Genomic DNA, 23795 nt, shown 5'->3' on the forward strand with positions numbered 1-23795 from the left:
GCTAATGTAAATAAACCGAATAGACAAGCTGTAAAATCCCTGTTCTATTAATAGCCTTACTATGACATCACACTAAATACACCACAGCCATTTCCATGGGAAGATAGGGGCTGAGTTGCGTAGACCCTAGGTTATCGGTTCTGAGATCGAGAACACGATTACCTCATCGACTACAAGGGCGCAACTGCCTATCATACTTCAATGCCCCGATGCCAATGCCCCGATGGCAAGAATTCACGCGCAGGCATCCTTCGCTACGCTGATTGGCTGGCCAAAATAACCAAACCGGAAATGTGATTCCCAACCGCGGACATGCGCAACACAATAGTCGAAGCGGAAAAGGCTGTCTGAAGTTTGCAAGATTTACGATGCCTAAAACGGCAAATAACATCACTTAACGACCGTGATATAGGTAAACTTGACATCGCGTAGATAACATACAACTCGCTAAAACCTAGAATTATCGTAACACGTATTGTTACCGCGGGTAAATAGACAATCTCACAAACTTCATCCAGTCACATGGCCGGTTGGTACAACTGTAAACGTAAACATGTCATCGTAGATTAAACATTACAAACTTATCTTTACTTAATACATGGAATGATAACAATAATAACAATCTATAGATATAAGTACAATAGACGTAATTCTAGTCACGCTACATTACAATCTATAGATATAAGTACAATTGACGTAATTCTAGTCACGCTACATATTCAATCGTTGTGTTATTGATATTATTTTATCTACTTGGTTCCAAACCGAAAGTTGAGTTGGAAAACCCCGCAGGATTTCATCAAGCTAGGTAGTCCGAGCTCTTTATGTTTGAAGAAATAGCAATATACCATGCGTGAACGTTTGAATTGAGAAAAAGGTAAGCATGGCCGATACAAGGTACCAAAAGTTGAAACTTATTCTCGTAATATTGGTTAACTATGGTGTGTTTGTCTGGTTAAATTCACACGTAAATCACTTCCCGGTTCAAGTCATTCGCCTTTGCTATTGCATGCCATATTTAAACTAAAAATACTCCAACAAACTTTGCATCTGCCTGTGATATTAAATTAGCTTGAACACATTTTAGGATTGATCGATTGTATATTTCAGCCTAAATCATATAGTACAAGTCATGATTATATTTCAGGCATTGCATTTAATATAACATTAAGTTAACATCTTAAGATCTTTTTCAAATATCTTAGGTTGGCTTTAACTAAATATATAAAATTATTGAGCCATTCATAACCTGCAGAAACAAAGAAAATATTATTTGTCATCGCATACGGTATTTCAAACAATTACATAACAGCGTTCTTTGCATTAATGGATATACGTATGTGCCGAATATTGAACGATACAGCCATTCCACAATCACTAAAGGCATGCTTTATTTATAGCCCAGTATACCGACACGTTCTGACTCGTACTATAAATCTTAAATATGACGGTTATTTACGCGGGTACAAATTTATCCGAAACGGTTTTAAGGGTTATAATGATTTAACCATTTTTTGCGTGTCAATTGTTTTGCGATCACACATGTTCCGCGAAATCGCAAAAAAGTACGATATGCTATAAATTTTCGAATGTCATTGACGCTACTTGTTGTTTTTTATTTTTTGTTTAGACTTCTCGTGATAGAAATTTATTGGTATATGGGGTAATACACAATGATATTTATATATTAATTCGGGGAACACTGCCAAATGAGGGATGTGAAAGTGCCAAGGAAGGTCATCTTTAAGTTACATGTACATTACATCCAAATGTATTAATTAGTTTTGAAAGGACTCATTCCATCCCCTATCTATGCTTGTTTGACGATGGAAAAACAATGTGTTCAATCCCACAGCAGTTGGTTATCATTTATGTTTACACATCCCTACGGCCCCTTTGGTTGGTCAACTCCGACCTATCCTGATTCCGATTGGCTTTCAACTTTTGGACTACATGTACTTTTCATAGAGCATTTTCTTTTAATTAACATTGTATATAATGTATATTATGTTGTTGCTTATTCAAAGTATTAAACACCAGAATATTGACTTTCTATTTTGGCACTACATTTTATGGTGGAAAGATATCAAAATTACATTTTGTATTGTGGTTAGTTTCCCTAAAAACTTAAGTCTAAAAGAAAAAGAGAAATGGTCACTACGGTACAAACATGTCACCTAATGTGTAATTGTTATAGTCATTTTTATCTTTAACTCTCATAAGTTAATTTCCAGTTTTAAACCCCTTTCCAAAATATAGTAGATTAACTTACTCAAGTTTGATAACCATGATAAACAATAGTCAGTTGTTGGTGAACCTCTATTTCTAGCTTCTTTTATATTTCTAAATATTAATCTCCCATATCATTAAATAAGTATAACAACTTATGGAGACTTCTGTATTGCTTCCCGTTAATATAAGTAATTGATGCTTCTATTGGTAAACAGGCATGACGGAAAAAGTCCTGGCAGTTATTGCTATAGATCTCGGCACATCTTTCTCCGGATATGGTTTCCAGACAAGAGTAGATTTCAAAAATAATCCAAATAGGATATGTGTTCCTAATTGGTACTATGGGGACACAAACCTTGCCATGGGCAAGACAACTACATCTATCCTCTTCAGACCAGATGAGGCATTTCATTCTTTTGGATACGAAGCAGAGAGAAAATTTGCTGATTTGTTTACCGAGCACGCAAACCCTGACTCGCAGTCTGGAGACGATAAAAGAAACGAGAACGACGATCCAACGCAATGGTATTTCTTCAAACACTTCAAAATGCAGCTTTATGATGACAAGGTATATGTATGCGACTTTTAAAAGTGGAGAAGTAACAAAACTTTAAAAGAAGGCCGGTCACATGAAAATACATGTTATATAAAAATATTGCTCGACTCTATCTCATACCTGTGAATATAAATCACAATGATTCAACATAGGAAAGGAACATGGCTGTTAATAGGACGTTGACTGATAAAACCAACATAAAAGCAGAACAAAAATCTCATTTAAAATGTTGTTTACTGGACTCCTAAATTGATATCGTATTTGATTTAAAACAGTATATAGATGAATCTACTTATCGTATGCCCTTGTGGATAGGTTATAATTGTTACGTCATAGTTTTACGAGTGCAACATATTTGGCCACAGGAAAACGTACTTTTCTATTACAACGTAATGACGCCACAATTGATCCTACCCGATAGGGTGATAAACCGATGTGTATGCCTCCCAACATATAAAGGATTTAACACCACATAATTGCATACAGAGGAGTCCTTAAATAATCCTGGTTGTTATGACGTAAATAAAACCTAATAGCAGATATCGCAATATTAAAGATATATAGTGCGTTTTTTTCTAGTGTATTTCCAACCGAATGAGGATCGCAGATTACTTTGGGAAAAAACTGCGTGCTGTAAAGGTGTTTTCGGCTGCCATCCAATTTATGAAGGACAAAGCTATGAAAGAATTCAAGATAGCACTTGGTGATGAAGTGGAAGAAAGCGATTTCAAGTGGGTGGTGACTGTTCCAGCTATATGGGGAGATAAAGCCAAACAGTTCATGAGAACAGCTGCGGAAGTGGTAATTATTAATTGTCAGGTGATAACATCATAAACCTCTTGTACATATGCCACCCCGAACTTGAAGAAGCTCGTTTTAAGTATGATTACTTAATTAAACTGATTATCATTGAGTTGGAGGCCTGCAGGTAGGGCGTTAGAATTTTACCTGCTGCCCCTATTGCATGATCGTAAAAGGCGACTAAATTTAGGATCTTATCTTTTCTCTTCTTCCTAACTGACTTTATCTTTCCTAATGCCTCCCTTGGCACCACCTCACTTTTGGCCTTGAGTTGAGCGTTCGCCCCTGTGAGGAAGGCTCTGGGTTCTGTCCCCTGGCCGAGACACACCAAAGTCTATAAAAGTGGTAGTTTCTGCTCCTGCTTAGCGTTCAGCATACAGGGAGTGGGACGACTGGTTCGCCCGTTGTCAGTATAATGTGACCGGGTGGGGTGTGTTGCTTGGTGTCTTCGGCGGCATGCTTCAGTGATATAGCACTATAAAAAGGGCAACAGTTCCACTATACAAGAAGTCACAACACAAACATACCGCAGTCTCCCAGTACACTCACCTCGCACAACATACACGCAACACACCGCATACATGGGAGGCCGTCCTTACATGACCATAGCTGTTAATAGGACGTTAATAAATCAAACAAACAAACAAACAAAAGAGTTGCAAGCTTACCTTGACTAACGTGAATCATTTATCCCTAATATCTCCCTGGTAATTGTCGCCCTGATGGCCCAATAAAGACTCTAGATTCTGTCCTTTAATCGACAAACTTCTATTCACATCCCTAACATTTCCCTGGTAAGAGTTACAATTACAATGTCAGTTGTCAACACGCATTTAGTCATTCCTTTAGTTCATTTACAAACATGTTTGAATTATACAAAGTGCTTTTTATTGTTTTAGGCAGGAATACCGCATTCACAACTAGTTCTAGCTATAGAGCCCGAAGCAGCTGCATTTTTCTGTAAAGAGTACATAACGTCTCTGGATGTGGTATCCGATCGCCGAGGTGGAGAGGCTGCAACGTCCAACAAAGATGAAAAACAAATGCGAAAAGATTCCTGTAGTCATGCTACTTTGGAGTTAAAGCCCTTTGATGAGGGTTGCTCCTTTCTGGTAGTTGATTGTGGAGGTATGTTTATTTAATAATAACTGATATTTTAAATAATGTTTCCAAATAATTCAAATTTAATAACCTTCTAGTAGATTGGATTTTTAAAACATATAGTTTTACCACTTACATCTGCAACTGTCTTGCATACATCACTTATGCTATAGGGCAATGGGCATTCATACTTGGCATAATGATCAATACAATTGATACAATTCATACGAATTCGATCACTGGCCAATATTTTGACCAATTTAAGAAATAAAAACGTTTGTACTGACCCCATATCCTATACAATAGGGCACCGGACCTCCAAACTGGTATATAGGTCAACCTAGGGAAGGCGATACGTCACGTACAAAACACATGCTCAGATGAAATGTGGTCTATATCTTAACCTTTGACCTACTTTATGTACATTAAAAAACCCTTGTCAGGACTATTTTATACAGTCTAAAGTTATTGTATATGTAACTTCATGGTTGGCATATGAGTGAATATAATTCAGCATTCAACAAGCATTAGGTCACAGTGGCCTAAATTTTACATTTCAGATCAATTTAGGAAAATCGTAAGCTAAATATATTAATATGAGTTACTGGACTAGCATACTTTGTACTTTGAGTATACGAGCCCATTATAAAAAGAGCCTTACGACTCATACGGCGGGTACTTAGCTAATTTAATTATCTCGTCATGTTTACAACTTCAAGTTGGAGATAGTCAGGCTGAAATGAATGACACTTTGAAAATCCATATCAGTATTATATCGGCTAAAATAAATGATTACAATATCTATTGAGCCAACAACATACAGCATTTCAAAATTATCATGTAATTTGCACAATGGTAAAACTCCACAATACTCATCGTTGGTAGCTAGGTCGTGTAGCCTCAACACGAATCCTCGCCAGTAATAAAAGGATTTCTCATTACATAATCTGTAATTATTCAGTTCAGTTACAGGTATAACCTAAACATATACACTTAGTGGTATGCCGTATAGCTCTATGATATGAGATATTGAAATCGAAACAAAACCACAAAAGTCTTCGATATTTTTCATGATGTAAACCCTATTTTGTTTGGCAATATCTTGCTCTATAGTTGTGTGAAAAACATTATAACTTGTTCCTTTGAATAAATCATTTATTGTTCGGGAAGATGGTAGCAAATAACGATTACTGTAGCAAAACTCATTTACAACTGATAATTTTACTTTCTATTACCTTCAGGAGGAACAGTGGATATCACAACATTCTGCATTGAGAACGGTGCCATGAAAGAGCTTCAGCAAGCCAGTGGAGGCGATGTTGGAGGGGAGATAGTTACTCAAAGGTTTCTAGATATATGGAACAATATACTTGGAGAAGAGAAAATGACAGAGTTACAGTCAAAATATCCAACAGAATTTCTTGATTTTCATAATTCGTTTCAGGCTCTAAAACAATCCTTAAATCATACACAAAGGAGAGAACTGATTATTTCTCTTCCTTTTTGCATATTGGAGAATATTCATGGTACTTCATTTTCAGTAGAATCGGGTAGAATAGAAATAGAAAGAGGAAAGGCAAGAATTTCTATTTCGGTGATATCCGAGCTATTTGAGGATCCGATCAACAAAATTGTACAGAATGTTGAAAGGCAACTGAATGATATCAGAGCTGAAAAGGTGACCGATATCCTAATGGTTGGGGGTTTTTCCAACTGCACACAGCTGTGCAACAAAATATCTGATGTCTTTGAGAAATATCGTGTCATTAGACCCCTTGAATGCGACCTATCAGTACTGAAGGGAGCAGTTATGCTCGGCTTCAAACCCGATTCCATTCGCGAACGAATCTCTCGATTCTCTTATGGCATCAGTTCAAGTCAACCTTTCGACAAAGAAAAACACACTGGTGAAGAATGTATGAAACACCGTGTTACCTTCAATTGTCAGGAGAGGATAGAAGACCTGTTTGCAGTCTTTGTCAAAACTGGAGAAGCAGTTGTCCCAGGTCTGACATCCATCACCAAAGAATGCCGAATGCTTGCCTCGACTGGCCTGGACGAAATCGACGTATACATATCGAACAGAACCACACCACCGATGTTCATCTACTCCTTCTTGGGCGATTGTAAAAAACTGGGAATTGTCAAAATTTATAGTAACGACAGGAATAAGCGTGATAGATATTATGACGTCACCATGTCCTTTGGATATACGGAATTACGTGTGTCGGTCAAAGACAAGACCACGAATCAGCAGGTACATGCAGTCCTGGATATGTTAGGACAATGATGGCCTCGTACAATATATCCTTATATACTAGGATTCTCTAAAAATGGAACTGATCTTGAACACGCTTTGCTTGTTGATTTACATTGGTTGCTTTACGCTTCACTATACAGGTACTACAATAGTATGTACATTTTATATACAAGTTTTCTCAAATTGTTGCGTAGTGTATTTATCATAAATGTTACATTATTGTATTTAATATATGTTTTCAACTGTTAACCAGAAGACTACGTCTTTAGTCTTACGTGTATAAATCAAGTTGACCTAATACATACATGTCCTTGTAAAACAAATTTTCCTGCAAAGTTGTAAAAGAAAGGTAGCATTCTAGAGTAAAAAAAGTGTCTTGCTATGGTGTTAACTCAAGTTAAGTCCCTTTTGTTTTTTCTTCTTCTACATTGTAATTAAAAGATGGTATTTGGCTACCTTGTTGAAGCAATGTGCCATATAAGATTATGAAGTAAACATACGGCTAATATATTTACTAAAGGCCACAACGATCTTTGTATTTAACATTTTGACTCCACAGGGATATGAGAATTAGTTACAGATTATATAAGCATGGGCAAACCAGAGTGTCCTAAGACCATTTTACAAATCTATACAAAGAGCCGTTATTAAGACGATATAATCCCCATTATGACAAACATCTCGGAAATAATTTAATTATAACTCATACTGTCTTCGTGGCCGATACAATATGAATGAGCGAGGCTTCGGCAGCAATCTAATTGGCCGGTGAACGTTGAAAATAGACCTCCGTTGAAAACTGACCTCGGGTCATTCTTCAACGTTGAAAAATGACCCCGAAAACAGTTGAAAACTGAACTTTAAACGCACTTTTTACATCGACCCGTTGAAAAGTGACCCAATAAGAACCCGTTTTACCACAACACGACACCACAACACCATGAAACCACAGAGCATCACACAGCATATCAACACACCAACAACACAACAACACTACATAACACTACACAACACCAGACAACAACACATCACACCACACAGCAAAACACAACAAAATAACACAACATAACAACACAACAACGCATCACACAACATAAGACAACATTACACAACACGACACAACATCACAACAAAACATAACACAACACAACCACACAACCATGCAAGAACAATACAACAACACTCAACAACACGACACAACAGCACATCACACAACATAACACATCACATCACAACAAAACATCACACAACACAACACAACCACACCACAACACATAACAATACAACAACATTCAACAACAACACTACACAACACAACATCACATCACACAAACACGCAACAACAACACCAAAACACAACACAACATATCAACAAAACATCACACAACAACACATAACATAACACACAACACAATTACACACACAACCACGCAACAACAATACAACACCCCCAAAAACAACACAACACAACACAACATCACACATACAAAACATCACATAGCAACACAGCATACAACACAACAACACAATAATACAACACAACAACACAATAATACCACAACACACAACACAACATAACGCAACAACACATCACAAAAAATCACACAACTACACTTTACAAAAACACGGAACAACAACACAACACAAAACACAGCCGCACAGCATACAACAACACATCAATCACACACAACACAATAACATTACACAACCACACATCACAACACAACACAACAACACCACACAACAAACAACACACAACAACACAACACAACCATACGCAGAACACAACATAACTGATTCATACGCAGATCTATATATAATACATGTATTCTTGTATTGCAGGGAATAAATATATATTAACAATTACTGAGTACCTGACAAACGTGAGATCGTCGAAAATATAATCATAAAAAATCATTAAGAAACAAATTAATAATATCCCATAATTATAGTTTTGTAACACTTTGTGAACACCACATAGTACAAGCTTTACATGAAGTTGATGACAACAATTCATTTTTATTTACTACATTACCCCATACAGTGTTATATAACATTTCCTCAGTTTGAGAACAATTAAAGGGACAATTCACTCAGGCTATTTCTTTTACGTAACCAATAAGCAAAATATAGCATAAATGTGTTGTTCTACATTTCTTATGAAACATATAACGTAAAACATTGAAAAATTCCACGACATTGTTAAGTATTTTAATTAATATCGTTGAAATATAAAATCGTTGATCAATACGATTAAGCAGGTATAATATCGACGCCGTACCCATTCCCGAGCCAAAGTCACGCACGTTAAACAAATAAACTACATAACCATTGAGAAGGTGCTAAAATGATTTTAGACAACATAATTCACCTTATAAGGTAAACATACTACTGTCAGAGCGATTTGAGCACTTCTAGACAACTCTTCAAGCAAGGGACAGGGTTTGGCATACAAGAAGTTCGACCACAATGCATAATGGCGGACAGCGAGCGAGTTTGAACATCTACAGTACACATGTCACCACCATGGGCTTTTCAGGCATATCACAGTAAAACCGACTGATCTAATTTCCATTAAAACAGGTTTTTTCCGATATATGTACAAGTTTTTATGTTCTCTTAGACTGAATTGTCCCTTTAAATTAACATTATCTACACGGACGGACAAAATGACTATAGAAAAATGAAATTTTTGTAGTGCCGTATTCTCCATAATAAACTTTCAAAGACCTAAAATATTTAAATGAGGTATTTGTTACGAAGATAACAATATCAAAATTCAATTCAAATCGCAATAATTACGTAATTCAAATACCAGCACAGAAGGGTCGCTTATATTAGGAATGGCGATAACATTCGAGAATCATGTTTGTGCAACAGCTATATGTGTTAATGTACAAGGGTCATTTTTCAAAAGACCATCTGTTGATAGTTTGTCATGGTCATTTTTCAACAGAGCTGCCGTTGAGAAATGACCCTCGACACTGTCAATTTTCAACGGCATGTTCAATTTCCAACGGCATTCGGGGTCCGTTTTCAACGTTGAAAACTGACCCGAGGTCAATTTTCAACGGAGGTCCATTTTCAACGTTATACCGGCTATAAAAAGTCCACAGTTGTACATGTTTGAATTGTAACGGCGAAATCCATATATATAGATGTACAACGTCCCGAGAAGAGACTTTTTATAGCCGGCCAATGCAATGACATTGCAGCCGAAGCCTCGCTCATTCATATTATATCGGCCACGAAAACAGTATGAATTTTAATTAGATGATTTTCAAGATGTTTGTCATAATGGGGCTTATATCGTCTTAATGACGGCACTTTGTATAGATGTGTAGGGTGATTTTGAAAGAAAATTATCGCTCTTTCCAACGGTAGTAACCGTTTTTATGACGATGTACTAGAAATGTTTTTATAGCCGCTAAAGGTAGGCGGGTTAGACATTTTGAGTCTGTGAGTTTCCACCCTTCTCGTATACAGTACCATGTAGAGTATGATTTTTATCGTTTTTTAATCTAGACCTCTAAAACGTCTAAAATTAGTCTTAGGGGCCATGATTATAAAATCTGTATTACATTTTAATATAATTCATAAACCGCTTGTCAAGTGGATTACTTCGAATCGTCCTGCGTTGTATAAATTAAATCCAGAGAGTTTGCTAGGTATGGTATGTCCAATCATTTGCTCTCTGGTCTTTATTCCATCAGAAACATATATACATAGAGATTGGAAACTCCTTCTTTGTCTTTGTTGACAGGCAGAGGGACCTCCGGTTTATAGGCATTTTGCCTTGGCTAACTATTTTTAAGTGTATTCTTTTAAACATGATATTTTTGCATCAACAAAAAGTTTAAAAATTATATCATGGTTTGACGTGATCAGTTTTCCCGATTAATGTTATTTAATATGATTTTTGAAAGAAAATAAGCAATTTTACTTTGTTTTTCGAAAATCAGGCATTCAAAACCGTTAGTCCGTTTTGTTTTATTAATAAATAAGTTAAAATATTATTTTTTCTATTCAAAATCGTACTGAAACCATCTGCAAATTACTGAACTTTTACAATATATCAAAGTTATTCTTATATATTCAACTATTTAAGAGTTTATCTAAAAACCCCTGAGCACATACAGAGGTACATCTGCCGATCGTAAAAATGGAGGAGTTGCCAATCCCTATGTATATATGTTTCTGATTCCATGATATAATGCACAGTTGATTATAATTGATGTATAATATATTTGTATTGCAATTTTTCTACCCACTTGGAGATGAAATTTATTATATGTAAATTATAATATAATATTGAAGATTGTTCGGTTATTTTCTGTGACGCTTTGATACTTCATCTGTTCATTTTAATACACTCTCTGAAACAGCATGTATTATTATGTACTTTAAAGTTTGCACTATTGATAAATTACATCAGGGATGTGGTTGATCCAATCAGCAAAAAAGGAAATATCTCGACTAATAAGAGGAAACCTTCCCCCTAGTGCCAATAAAAGTCATTTTAAGATGTTTCAGATCACATCTGAAATGAATTGTTTCCTATAAATATTGGTCAATCAGAGGAAAATCATCTTAAAATAAGAAGAATCACATTCCTGTAATACAACTAAAAGACTTGCTAGGTAGGAGATACCCCATCATCTGTCGTCTTGTCTGTACTCTGTTATATTACCTAGAACTTCCCTTGTATTTATGTTTTGTTTAGTTTGATTCGTTTAACGTCCTATGAACGACCTGAAAGTTCCCTGAGTACCCGGAAAAATATCATCGACCAGCGGTCAACAGTCACATGTGGGATTCACACTTGCAACCCAGTGGAAGAATTGTTGTAATAAGTCGGGACATGTTGGTTACTGAGCCACTGCGGACCAAAATGTGCAATCTTCTATAGATCGCTTTAAAGACATGTCATCTTTGTAAATTTAATAATTATGTGCCGTCCTAAAATGACTCCAACTGTCTTTGGGTATTAAACTTAATAAATCAAACCAAAATAATTATGTCTTCTTTATCTATATATGTATGTATGTAATGTTATGGAAATTTGAATGTGTCTTGTTTTCCATTGATACAGTATATAATCTTGTGTCCTACACAGTTGTGAAAGACTGTAAACCTTGTATATATTAAAGAATTCATTATTATTATTTTAAGTATTTGTCTGGAAACCAAAATTTTACTTGTTATTAGTTTTCGTATCACTGACCTTCAAGGATTACATTCTGACTCTATAATCAATGTCATTCTGTGGACCCTTAAAACCGCAAACTAAATGAATTTCAACCATCATGATCCCTTTCTCAAGTTATTATTTGGACATATAAACGACAACTGACTTCATCAACGGCCATATAGACTAGACATAAATAGACATTTATTCATAAAGAAACAACGTTAAATGTTACTGCTAGCTTGCTGACTTTGAGAATTTGGCGATAAAGAATCCAATAGTGTCCGTGTCCGGTGAGATTTCCTCACTACTTCCAGGAAGAAATAACTGTAGTTTATCTCTATCTTCACTACTAAGTCCTTCACAGAATCGTCCTTTGTTTCCCAAATGTGGTTCCTATGTCAGAAGTAAGCAAAAGTGATGTCAATGATTATCCATGATAAGTTAAATACATGCAACTACAGTTTTTGTATAGGTTAATACACTGCCTTCAATAAATTCTGTTAAAAGTGTGAAAAATTGCTGATATTTTATCTCTGAGAACACTCTCGAAACATATATTAATAAAATTGATAAATAATATTATACTAATGCCTGTATTAATAAAGTTGATATATTTCAGTTTTTTATGTATATTTGTAAATATTCATGAGTAACACAACTTTTGGAGGGCAGTTAATGTCCTTATGGAAGTATCCCCAGTGGGAATGGAGTAAAAGCATAAATGTTTAGGAGTGTTTCAACGATGTTTAAAAAGTCTATGACTGATAAACATTTAACAAGACACTTAACAAAAGAAAAAGCTATTATAGATATAGCAGGAAAAAAAAGACATGATAATTAAAAAAAATGCAACAAGTTTCATCATTCGCAAATTATCCGTTAAAAAGATTAAAATGTACCATAAGGAGCTGCTTTGGATAGAAAAAGCAATACATTTTTCACTAAATTTTTACACTCTATAATTATTCCATATTAAAGATTATGTATTGACAGATTGCTACTGAAGTGAGCACCATTCGCCATCTTGGGCTTAATACCAGGAAAAACATGTTGGACCCCCTGATAACAATGCACATCATCTTCCATACTTACCATTGTATCTAAAGATAAACATGGAAATTTCTGCAGTGCCCATGACACCAGTTCCTCATTCTCCTCCAGTGTAATTGTACAAGTACTGTACACAAGAGTTCCTCCTGGTCTTAGAAGCTTCACTGCCTGCAAACCACATAACTAATCAGTTATGGTTTGGCAAACAATATTATTAGTTATATAGTCAGTTACTGACCCCCTATAAAGGCATAGAGGGTCAGTAAGATTTATAGGGGGCGAGGGCGTAGCCCGAGCCTCCTTTACTTCTTACTGACCCTTTATGCCTTTATATGGGGTCAGTAACTGACTATATAACGAATTTATCGCATCGAGGACCTTTGGTTTGTTTCATAAGGTCTTTATTTCCTATTTGTTTTGTCAAGAATCTGAATTCAAAGTTGAATTATGCTGGCGAAGGATACAACCAATCGCCGCTTTTAAAATAATTCAGAAGTGGTCTAGGCAGTAGGCCTTACTTACATATTTATTTATGTATTTCTTTGCAAATCACTGTATTATGGAACCTGTAGTATACGTACTGAATATCCATAAATCAATAATATTCGACATTCCTAGGGCACAGTAAGACAGGAATACCTCAATACGACACCAAACTGGCTGTATATTGAAAGCATTACAAACAAAAGTGACACAAACATCCATCCAACATTTAAAGTGCAATCTCCTTGATCATCTGTGCATTCTCGCTGAGATAATCACTTAAAAGTTATGCCGATAAATTGATTGCAGAGTGTGGATTGATCTGTAGGTACGAACCCCTCCATTTATTTATAATCACAGTCTAGAAAACGCTTGAATGATTGTTACGTTTGACTTTCGCCGCGTCATCAACTTTAAAACTGGCATAGGGGAAGCAACTCGTATTTGAAAATATGCATTTCATTTAATTTGAAGTATTAAAACAATTAAAGTTATTTTTACACAAAAAATAACAAGTAATATATAGTGTTAAGGTAAACAAATGGTATATTTAGTTGAAGAGAATGTGTTTAAATTTTGAAGCGCGGCGAGAGCCGCCATATTGCATCATAAGAAAATTTACTGACCTCCTATAAAGTGATAGGGGGTCACCACGTGACGGCTCTCCGCCAATCATTTGGGGACATTTCTGTCCGAAGTGCGATAATAAATCATAAATGTACTTAAATTATCCTCTGGTGAAGACCACCATATCTGATGAAATATTAAAATATCTATTGATACATACGTTTTTGAATTAAATATATAAACAAGTTTTTATTTCCCGAAAAAAAAACTAACTTCAAATTGTTAAAAACTTTAGCCACATAATGAAGAGTTTTGTTTCGAGAAATCAGTGTTAGATGCCATTTTATACATAACAACATTAGTTGCTTTATTATGACATCAGCATATAACATAATAACACATTCAGACAATATGAATAGATATTGTCCCTTTAGTTTATCTGTATGTTCTATATGTTTTCATTGTTTATGTTTATGTGTACGTCCACCACCATCCTTAACATGTAATTTTATTTGTTCTTCTTGTGTCTTGACAAAGGGGCAGATCGCCTCGAAAATTTGACAATATTTTGTCCACACTGTTAGAATTACTTCTTTGCCCTATATAACATAATGACACATGCATATAACATAATGACACATGCATATAACATAATGACACATGCATATAACATAATGACACATGCATATAACATAATGACACATGCGTATAACACAGATAACATAATGACACATGCATATAACATAATGACACATGCTATAACATAATAACAGCTATAACATAATGACACATGCGTAACATAATGACACATGCGTATAACATAATGACACATGCATATAACATAATGACACATGCATATAACATAATGACACATGCATATAACATAATGACACATGCATATAACATAATGACACATGCATATAACATAATGACACATGCATATAACATAATGACACATGCATATAACATAATGACACATGCATATAACATAATGACACATGCGTATAACATAATGACACATGCATATAACATAATGACACATGCGTATAACATAATGACACATGCATATAACATTAGGACACATGCGTATAACATAATGACACATGCATATAACATAATGACACATGCATATAACATTAGGTTACAAAACAATTATTTACAAAATCATGTAGAACATTTTCCTAATCATTTCTAACTAATATATATCATGTATCATTGTTATGTGATCACCTGTTGGAAGAGTTGTTTCTGTAGGACTGGGTAGGATTTAAGTGAGTTGAGGGACATCTGGTTCTTACTGGTAGGTCTCTGACCTAGTGCACTACATGGTCCATCTAATAGGACGCAATCAAACATCTCTGGTGGATAGGGAGGTCCACCACTGGCATCTTAAAGATAAATTAAAACAGAAATATCTTTTATCGTGAATAGGTTAATATTCCAATCTTAAATTTAGATATTGCCTTGAAATGATCTTAATTTTATTTTGTTTTTTCCCCCTGATAATAACAGGTTCCAAATTAAGTACAGTCAAACCTCGATGATTCGAACTTCGATGAATCGAATTTCTCGCTGTATCGAACTTTTTGTCTGGTCCCGAATTTCTTCACTATATAACATTACTAACTAACCCATGTATGAATCGAAGTTTTATGAATCGAAGTTCTCGATGTATCGAACTTTTTTCATGGACCATTTGTAATAGAATCATAGGTAACTGACACTCGATGATTCGAATAAAAATTTACCTGTACAGATCAGGTGTTCGCCGATACCCCGCGGCATGCTGTCACACCTAGCTGTCTCGCGACGGCCCTTCGCCGGATAATAGGGATTATGACAGCTTGTGTTGCTAGCTTGATATCATAAAGATAATTAATATCACTAATCAGACCGATACCCGGTGCTTTGTTTTTACAAGCTGCGTTATTTAATCATTAGTACGGCAAAGATACAGTTAGTCGTTTTTGATGTTCACCGCCGCCATTGGTAGCGGTTTGTAGAATTTTACAGAATTGTAAACAGCGTGCCACATTATTAGTAACTCATACTCAAAACTGTTACATTGCACAACTTTGGCATAAACACTGGAGCAAATCGATCATTCTAAATCGAAGTATTTTGTAGGTCGTGTAGCGCTTTCGGTTCCTCCTTTTTAGTTTCGTTTTTACAACGTGTTTTCGTTTTTATATTCATTCCGTAATATCAACCATCGCTTAAATTGTCACCAAACGAACACTTGTACATGGGTTAGGCCTAGTACACGTAAGTCTTGTTTATAATATACGTATGTCTTGCTAACGATAGCAATACATGTGATTAATTGCATACTTCGTTTTTATTTTGTTTTGTATGTGGTAAATACAATGATTATAAAGTTTACGGAACGGAGACGACATTGTTCACCCCTGATAATAACAGGTTCCAAATTAAGTAGATTCCAAGCAAGGTTGTATTGTTTAATAATTGAATTATGTTTTAATAGTTATTTTTAATATCTTAGCTAAATTATAACATGAAACTTTGAAAGTAATGAAGTATTTTTAATTCATACAATATTTTTGACAATAAAAGCCATAAATTATTGGATAATATTATTGTTTATTAAATATTTAAAGGCTGGGGTCAGGGTATAAAAGGGAGACAACTTGGAGAGTGATACAAATACTGATACACAAATAATTTTAATAATTATTTAAGCATTATTCTCAATATCTTTTGGGGTAAAGAAGTCATAGATAAAAAAAATGGAAGGACATTCTTCAATGAAAAAGAATGTCTGCCCGTTTTTTGTCTATAACTACATAACCCCAAAAGATATTGAAAATAATGCTTATAATTTAATTCAGATAACTCAATCAGGTACTTATTAGACACTCATTTCTGAAATTTTACTTTTTTTTACAATAAAACAAATTGAGTTATGGCACATTGATATCTTATCCAATAGTTCAGTTTGGCCAATGACTGTGCCGCTTTTAAAATTTCCACAAACAGGTTTTGTATTTATGACGTCATAATACGTGACGTACAGTTCTTTCGGTCTATGAGAAAATAACCTTAAAGATTTAACCAATAGAAATGAGTGTAACATATAGATTTAAATTATATTCTTCATCAACTTGACTTAAACTTAAAAGATTTCAGTTATCTGTTCCCAACTCAATGCAAGATCTGTGAAATACTTACCAGCTGAATCCTTACATGACTGTCTGGCATCAAATGGATACGTCTCAATAAAATCTATATTCCAGTTCTCAGCGTTTTTCTTGATTTTATCAATTTTAGCTGGTGTTTTATCTAGAGCAATCAAACGACCCTGTAATCAAAATGATAGAGTGTATATCCCTGAAGAAAATCTATAGAAAAGTATATTTCACCTTTAGGCTACATTTATCTTATGGCAATAGTGGAACACCTAAAGGAGTTATTGAAGTAATGATTTTTTCATCAATGAACTAACTAGTCTATTACTGAAAGGCATTTTAACATGTGTAGTTTGGTAATAGTGTTATGACTGTATGTTTAGAATTTTAACACTTTTCTTATGTTTATAAAAAGATGGTCTCCTCAGATGATTGTAGATACTTATGTGTTCATGTACTGCACACACACTGCAAGCTTTACATTTTTTTACTTTATAAGTTGCCTTACGTTGAAAATGTGTATGATGCCTCATACATTAAGCACCTATTTTACTGGATGATGGGTATCTCACATTTAATGTAGATATTTTACCTTTATCATAAAGAGTGGGCATGTACATGTACCTACCTCTCCTGCCATAAGGCTGGCTATGTGAACAGTCTTTCCTCCTGCAAAATAAAATGTGGTCGGTCATTTAAAATTGTAATAAATAACTCATATTCAAAATTAATTTAAGTAATCCAAATGTGTGCATTAATTGCTCTTATGTACAGTTTGCACTGACATGGACTAAATAACCATGCTTTCTAGTATTATCATTATCAGTGTATAATGTTAGCACAACATGCCTGGCGATTCTATTGTTTACGTGAATAGTCGAAGGCATAGCAACGTGGGGTTATGACCCCACTTTTGGTGGAATATGGGTATTTTAATAAAAAAAATATGCAACTGCCGCGGGAATAAATAATATTCATTTATTTGAAAAACTGTAAATATAAGGAATAGACATAATTTACACATGCTCCATTATCATTATACCCTCATAACTTCAACAAAATAAACATCTATTCCTTAATTACATGTAATGTTATATATTATGTAGATAAATCTACCACAGTCTGCAGTTTTACAGAGTAAAAGAAATATCAAATTCCATCTGTACTAGGAACTGAACATAAACATGTCATGGGATACCAGTGTATGTCCATACTAAGTTGAGTTAATATTACACATGACTACAGGTTAAATAGATGAGTATGAAACAAAGATGTCTTCCGGGTGACCATTCGTCAGGATGGAATGGAACACACATGAATAACACTATAGTGTGACCTCTCCCCCACCCCCACCTAACTAAAGATCAATAAATAATCTATTGATCATACAGCAAGGAGTATAGAAGATGAATATAGTAAAATTACCAGGTGAAGCACACATATCTAGGATGGTCTCCCCTTTTTGGGGGTTGACAGCCACACCGACCACAACTGACGGAATGTTTTGAGGAAAGATCAGATGAGTACAAAGATCCGTCAGACATGGGGCTTCATACAAAGGCTTTGTCATACTCACACCAACACCACTGAAACATAAACACATGCAAACAAGACAGACTCAACATTAACTGGAAACAGGATACAGGAATGACATCAGTTTCAAATGGGTGTGTAACATCCCTAATATAGCACTGTAGATAGTTTTCACTGACAAGTGATCTAGTATACCAAACTGTGGCATTTGTATGACACACCAATTACTAATTTTGTTTTGTTGATAATTTCTTTCTAAATTGTGATTTTCTTTTTCCTTATTAGACTAATGTTAAATAACTCCAGAAGGTGAGATAAAACATCTTTGAAGCTCAAATCTTTTCAAATTTTCAAAGTACCATTATATGATTATTGAGATAATCAACATGTGAATATCACATTTCATGCATCATTTAATGGGGAAGATGTGAATCCATTTATTTATCAATGACTATTTATTCATATTATCAAACCTAAAACCTGATATTTACCTGACTTTGACTTTGGAGCAGAATAGTGTTTCTCTACTTAAACAAGCTTTGCCATTTCCTACAAATGTCATGGTGCTATCCTGGAACTTAGTTGATCCCTTTAAACATGTAGAGTTCACATCACAATACACAGACACAGAATCTTCTTCAGCCATTTCTGATAGAATGAAAATCATATTTAAAAGTGTTTATTTGGTTTTGCAGTTGTATACATGTACATTGTATATGTAAACATGTATAAATGAAATATCTGTCATTTATATACAAGGAAAATATGCTGATTTAACATGTGAATGCAATTATCAGAACCGTTTTTGCTAATTAAGGATATGGTAATTAATGTATATATAAAGTATGTATAGATGTATAAATATAACCATCATAGACAAAACACCCTATGGTCCAGCAAAACAAATATGAGACCTCCATTTGACTAATACTTTAAGTATATCTTTAGATCGCTTCTTCAGTACAAAAGAAACTTTCTATATCTTCAATATTACTGATTTGTTTTAAGTATGGATTTAATTAGAATGAACTCTTTCCGTACTTTATATTCTTTCCAGATTCTGGAATAATTTATTTTTAAGTCTTCCGAGAAGAAGTTTTTGAGAAAATGATGGACAAATTGTCTAGTTGTTGTATGCTAATAACTTATTTAATTTAAACATGTTAAGGTTAGTGCAATTATTTCAACTTACTTAGAAATAATTTTATGCATCAAGATTTTATTTTGATATTTCTAAATGAGGATTACACAAACATAAAATAAATAACTGAGCATTTACCAATTGAACATCCCATAATACCCTGGGCAAACACATCAGCTCCACGTAATACTGCCATTCCACAAGCCAAGTCTACTACAACTTTTTTATCATGCTGAAAAATAAAGAAATATCAAAGCACAATAACTATTAAGTCTTACATGTATACTTACATGTAATGACAATTTATGCATCAAATTATCTCTTAGACTAGTTAAATTGGAAAACAAATCATATGTATACAGGAACAAAATTCTATTTCATGCAATCTGTTGTTTTTTCCCCAGTAAATGTATATATTGCTAGACAAATTTGCTCCAGCAACCTCCTCTGAGTAAAGACCACTGCTCAATTTAATAATACATGTAAGACCATTTTCTCATTGTCACAAATGGTCAATTTCAACACAATTTGATCTGTGTATAAAGACTATTAGGCCATACAGACCATTTTACTTGGTACCTTGGGTGCAGTGGTCTTTATAGACAGGTTTGAGTGTATGGCTACGTACCAATGATCAATAATAATAAACAAATACTGCAGGTACAGTATATATTGAACATATATAGCTTCATTGCCCTACAAATTTCTGAGTTAATAATCACCTTTTCCAGGTCTAGGTTAGGGCCTCTTCCATCCACAACAATCAGGTCTTTTAGTACAGTGTGATAGTAGACATTGGGTTCCTTCCATCCCTTTTCTTTGTAATTCTGATTCAAAACAGATAAAACAAAATAATTCATAAAAAGGCACCCACAAATTTAATCTAACCTTCCATCAGTAAATTGTGGATTGATCTCGAGATAAAAATGTTCAAACTTTCATTGGCCTTTAATCGCATTAAACATTAGATTTACTGTATAAAGTTAAATCATATTCAATGGCTATGCATACTTTTTGGCCTTGACATTTACTAAATATTATTGGTATCTACTGAAAATGAATAAATTTGTATTAATAATATATCATTGGTATTATTAAGCTAATAATGTGTGCAAAATGAAATCAATCACACTTTAGCACACATACATGTATAACAGCATTATTTATTGAAAGCTTAAAATTTAGTTATAATGTTTTGATCAAAAATGAACAAAGATCATTACAAAAATTTGAATTAAATATATATAAGGTAACCAATACTTTTGCTATTTCTGTTTTCACAGTGTCGAGCAAATCTTCTCGATTTTTCCCAGCCAGTGGGTTCGTCCTCAAGGTGGTATATAAAGGGGGCGTCCCAAGTCTGTTGAGAAGTTTTTCATACTCCGCACACCCATCATCCTTGGATCTGCTCAATTGCTAAAGATAAGGATGAAATCACTTAAAGGACAGTTCAGTGATTATAACTGAAGTAGTTAACTCAGCCACATATAACATCAAAGCAAAATGTTACATAAAGCCATATTGTTCTAAATTCCTTATAAAAAATAAAACAAAAAATATTGACAAATTAACATACAGTGTATTGATCTAAAAGAATTATATATGAATTCATTTTGTTGAAAGTAACAGTTTTAAAATCATGTTAGGAATTATAATCTTATTAAACAACAATGTATTCATACATTTGTATATGTATATAATGTCATATATCACAATATCTTTTTTTATCCCCCGCGAAACGCGTTTGCGGGGGATATTGATTTGGGCTCTGTCCGTCCGTGCGTCTTAGCGTCCGTCCGTCCGTCCGAGTATCGTTTCCGGGCTATAACTCCTAAACCGTTCAACTTGGCTACACGAAACTTTCTGTACATGTTAGGCTAGTGCTCTAGTTGTGCCTTTTGCTAATGGGAACCTTTCATTTTCGATACTTTTTCTGTTACCATGGAAACTTATTCAAAAATACCATATTATTAAAGTTTCCTTTCTATTCCGGGCTATAACTCGAAAACCGTTCAACTTGGCTACACAAAACTTTCTGTACATGTTAGGCTAGTGCTCTAGTTGTGCCTTTTTCTAATGGGAACCTTCCATTTTCAATACTTTTTCTGTTACCATGGAAACTTATTAAAAAATACCATATTATTAAAGTTTCCTTTCTATTCCGGGCTATAACTCGAAAACCGTTCAACTTGGCTACACGAAACTTTCTGTACATGTTAGGCTAGTGCTCTAGTTGTGCCTTTTGCTAATGGGAACCTTTCATTTTCGATACTTTTTCTGTTACCATGGAAACTTATTCAAAAATACCATATTATTAAAGTTTCCGTTCTATTCCGGGCTATAACTCGAAAACCGTTCAATTTGGCTACACGAAACTTTCTGTACATGTTAGGCTAGTGCTCTAGTTGTGCCTTTTTCTAATGGGAACCTTCCATTTTCAATACTTTTTCTGTTACCATGGAAATTTATTAAAAAATACAACTGGGCGCGGGGGATAATGCCAAGCTTTGCGGCTCCTTGTTTTCAAATTTAATTAATATAATATTGTCACTACATTGTATTTTCTTTAAAAAAAACCCAAATAATTTTATATTATTGTAGTGTACATAAAATTGTACTTACCCAACATTATATTTTGTAACTATAAGGAGAAACACTTGTAATTTTATTTGGCCTTAGTGATCACTTTTATTGAATTTTTTTTCCATCTTATGCTTGGTTTTGTTTAAATTTAGTACGAGTTATCTCCCCTCCATCATTTAGGAAACAACAACAATACATAACTTAACGTTCGATCACTTTGATGTTTATTTTCGTACAACAACCATATCGAAGTGGTCATTTAACTGATAACTTATCATTCATTAACAATTGTTAGAACATACAAGTTACAGTGGATATTGTCAGCTGATTGTTGTTTGCTGTTTGCGATGTGTTTTATCAATCGTATAATTTCCTATTAATTTTTTTAAGTGGGATATATTAAACTTTCGATAGCATACCCAGCACTTCAGTAATGAAAGCTTTAGATGATTGTTAACCTCAGGTTTCAATAAAAGATGTTGTAGGCCCGAGGTGCAAAATCGTAAACAATCCATGTGTCTAATGCCATTTCCGGCGGAACGCATGAACTATACACCAATTTTAGACTGCTAGTCGTCTTAGATATCCGGAATACTTGAATTGTACATAATATTATTTCGTTGTTGATTTTGTTTTTAAAATTCTCACTGGCTACATTTCAGTCCCTGAAAAAAATATTGTTTTCCCGGATTTCATTTACAGGTGTAAACAAATCTACAAATTTCTTACTTTTATTCTGTTAATTAAAAATTAATAGAAATACTGGCTGGCGACCCATTATCGTGAAAAAATTGAGATTTTTCTCATTTTTTTCCCCTAAACGTTGTATTAAATGTATGATTTTGAGGCATCTAAATATTATTTATCTCATAACAGTTCAGTAAATAACAGTTCCACAATTTTATTACAAAAAAATAATCGTTTGAAAAAGGCCGAACATATCGTGATCACGTCAAGTTACTGCACACATATTATCGTGATTTTTTTTAAATATTAAAAAAATAGTTAGATGTGATGAAATATATAAAATTTGATATCAATATGTTCACAAGTATCTAAATATTTAAAGAAAAAAAAATGACGTGAAAACGTTCATGCAAAAGAGAGAAAGCATGTCTTGTTTGCCACCAGTCATGACATCACGGGGTTAA

The 23795-nt window shown here is 34.2% G+C and overlaps 2 protein-coding genes across 4 annotated transcripts; one reads left to right on the forward strand and one right to left on the reverse strand.

Annotated features, from left to right (window-relative positions):
• Positions 1-317: 317 nt before the first annotated feature.
• LOC138314816 (heat shock 70 kDa protein 12A-like) lies at positions 318-8356 on the forward strand. Of its 2 annotated transcripts, none has more exons than XM_069255377.1 (5): positions 318-412; positions 2448-2800; positions 3368-3589; positions 4489-4717; positions 5932-8356. In XM_069255377.1, exons 2-5 carry the CDS (start codon positions 2450-2452, stop codon positions 6978-6980), a joined length of 1851 nt encoding a protein of 616 aa, XP_069111478.1. In that variant the 5' UTR covers positions 318-412; positions 2448-2449; the 3' UTR covers positions 6981-8356. The 2 variants fall into 2 exon arrangements, with proteins under 2 accessions (XP_069111478.1, XP_069111477.1); XM_069255376.1 differs by lacking the exon at positions 318-412 and adding an exon at positions 724-877.
• A 3964-nt stretch (positions 8357-12320) lies between these two features.
• LOC138314818 (tRNA (cytosine(72)-C(5))-methyltransferase NSUN6-like) lies at positions 12321-23215 on the reverse strand. 2 transcript variants are annotated; one of them, XM_069255378.1, is made up of 11 exons: positions 23064-23215; positions 21322-21477; positions 20784-20888; positions 20200-20293; positions 19412-19568; positions 18813-18973; positions 18016-18056; positions 17431-17560; positions 15472-15629; positions 13234-13359; positions 12321-12534 (listed from the first exon to the last, which is right to left on the reverse strand). In XM_069255378.1, exons 1-11 carry the CDS (start codon positions 23187-23189, stop codon positions 12376-12378), a joined length of 1413 nt encoding a protein of 470 aa, XP_069111479.1. In that variant the 5' UTR covers positions 23190-23215; the 3' UTR covers positions 12321-12375. The 2 variants fall into 2 exon arrangements, with proteins under 2 accessions (XP_069111479.1, XP_069111480.1); XM_069255379.1 differs by having other exon boundaries at positions 23103-23185.
• Between the last annotated feature and the right edge of the window lie 580 nt (positions 23216-23795).

The sequence above is a fragment of the Argopecten irradians genome, chromosome 2 (genome assembly GCF_041381155.1).
Source record: "Argopecten irradians isolate NY chromosome 2, Ai_NY, whole genome shotgun sequence".
NCBI classification, from domain to species: Eukaryota; Metazoa; Mollusca; class Bivalvia; order Pectinida; family Pectinidae; genus Argopecten; species Argopecten irradians.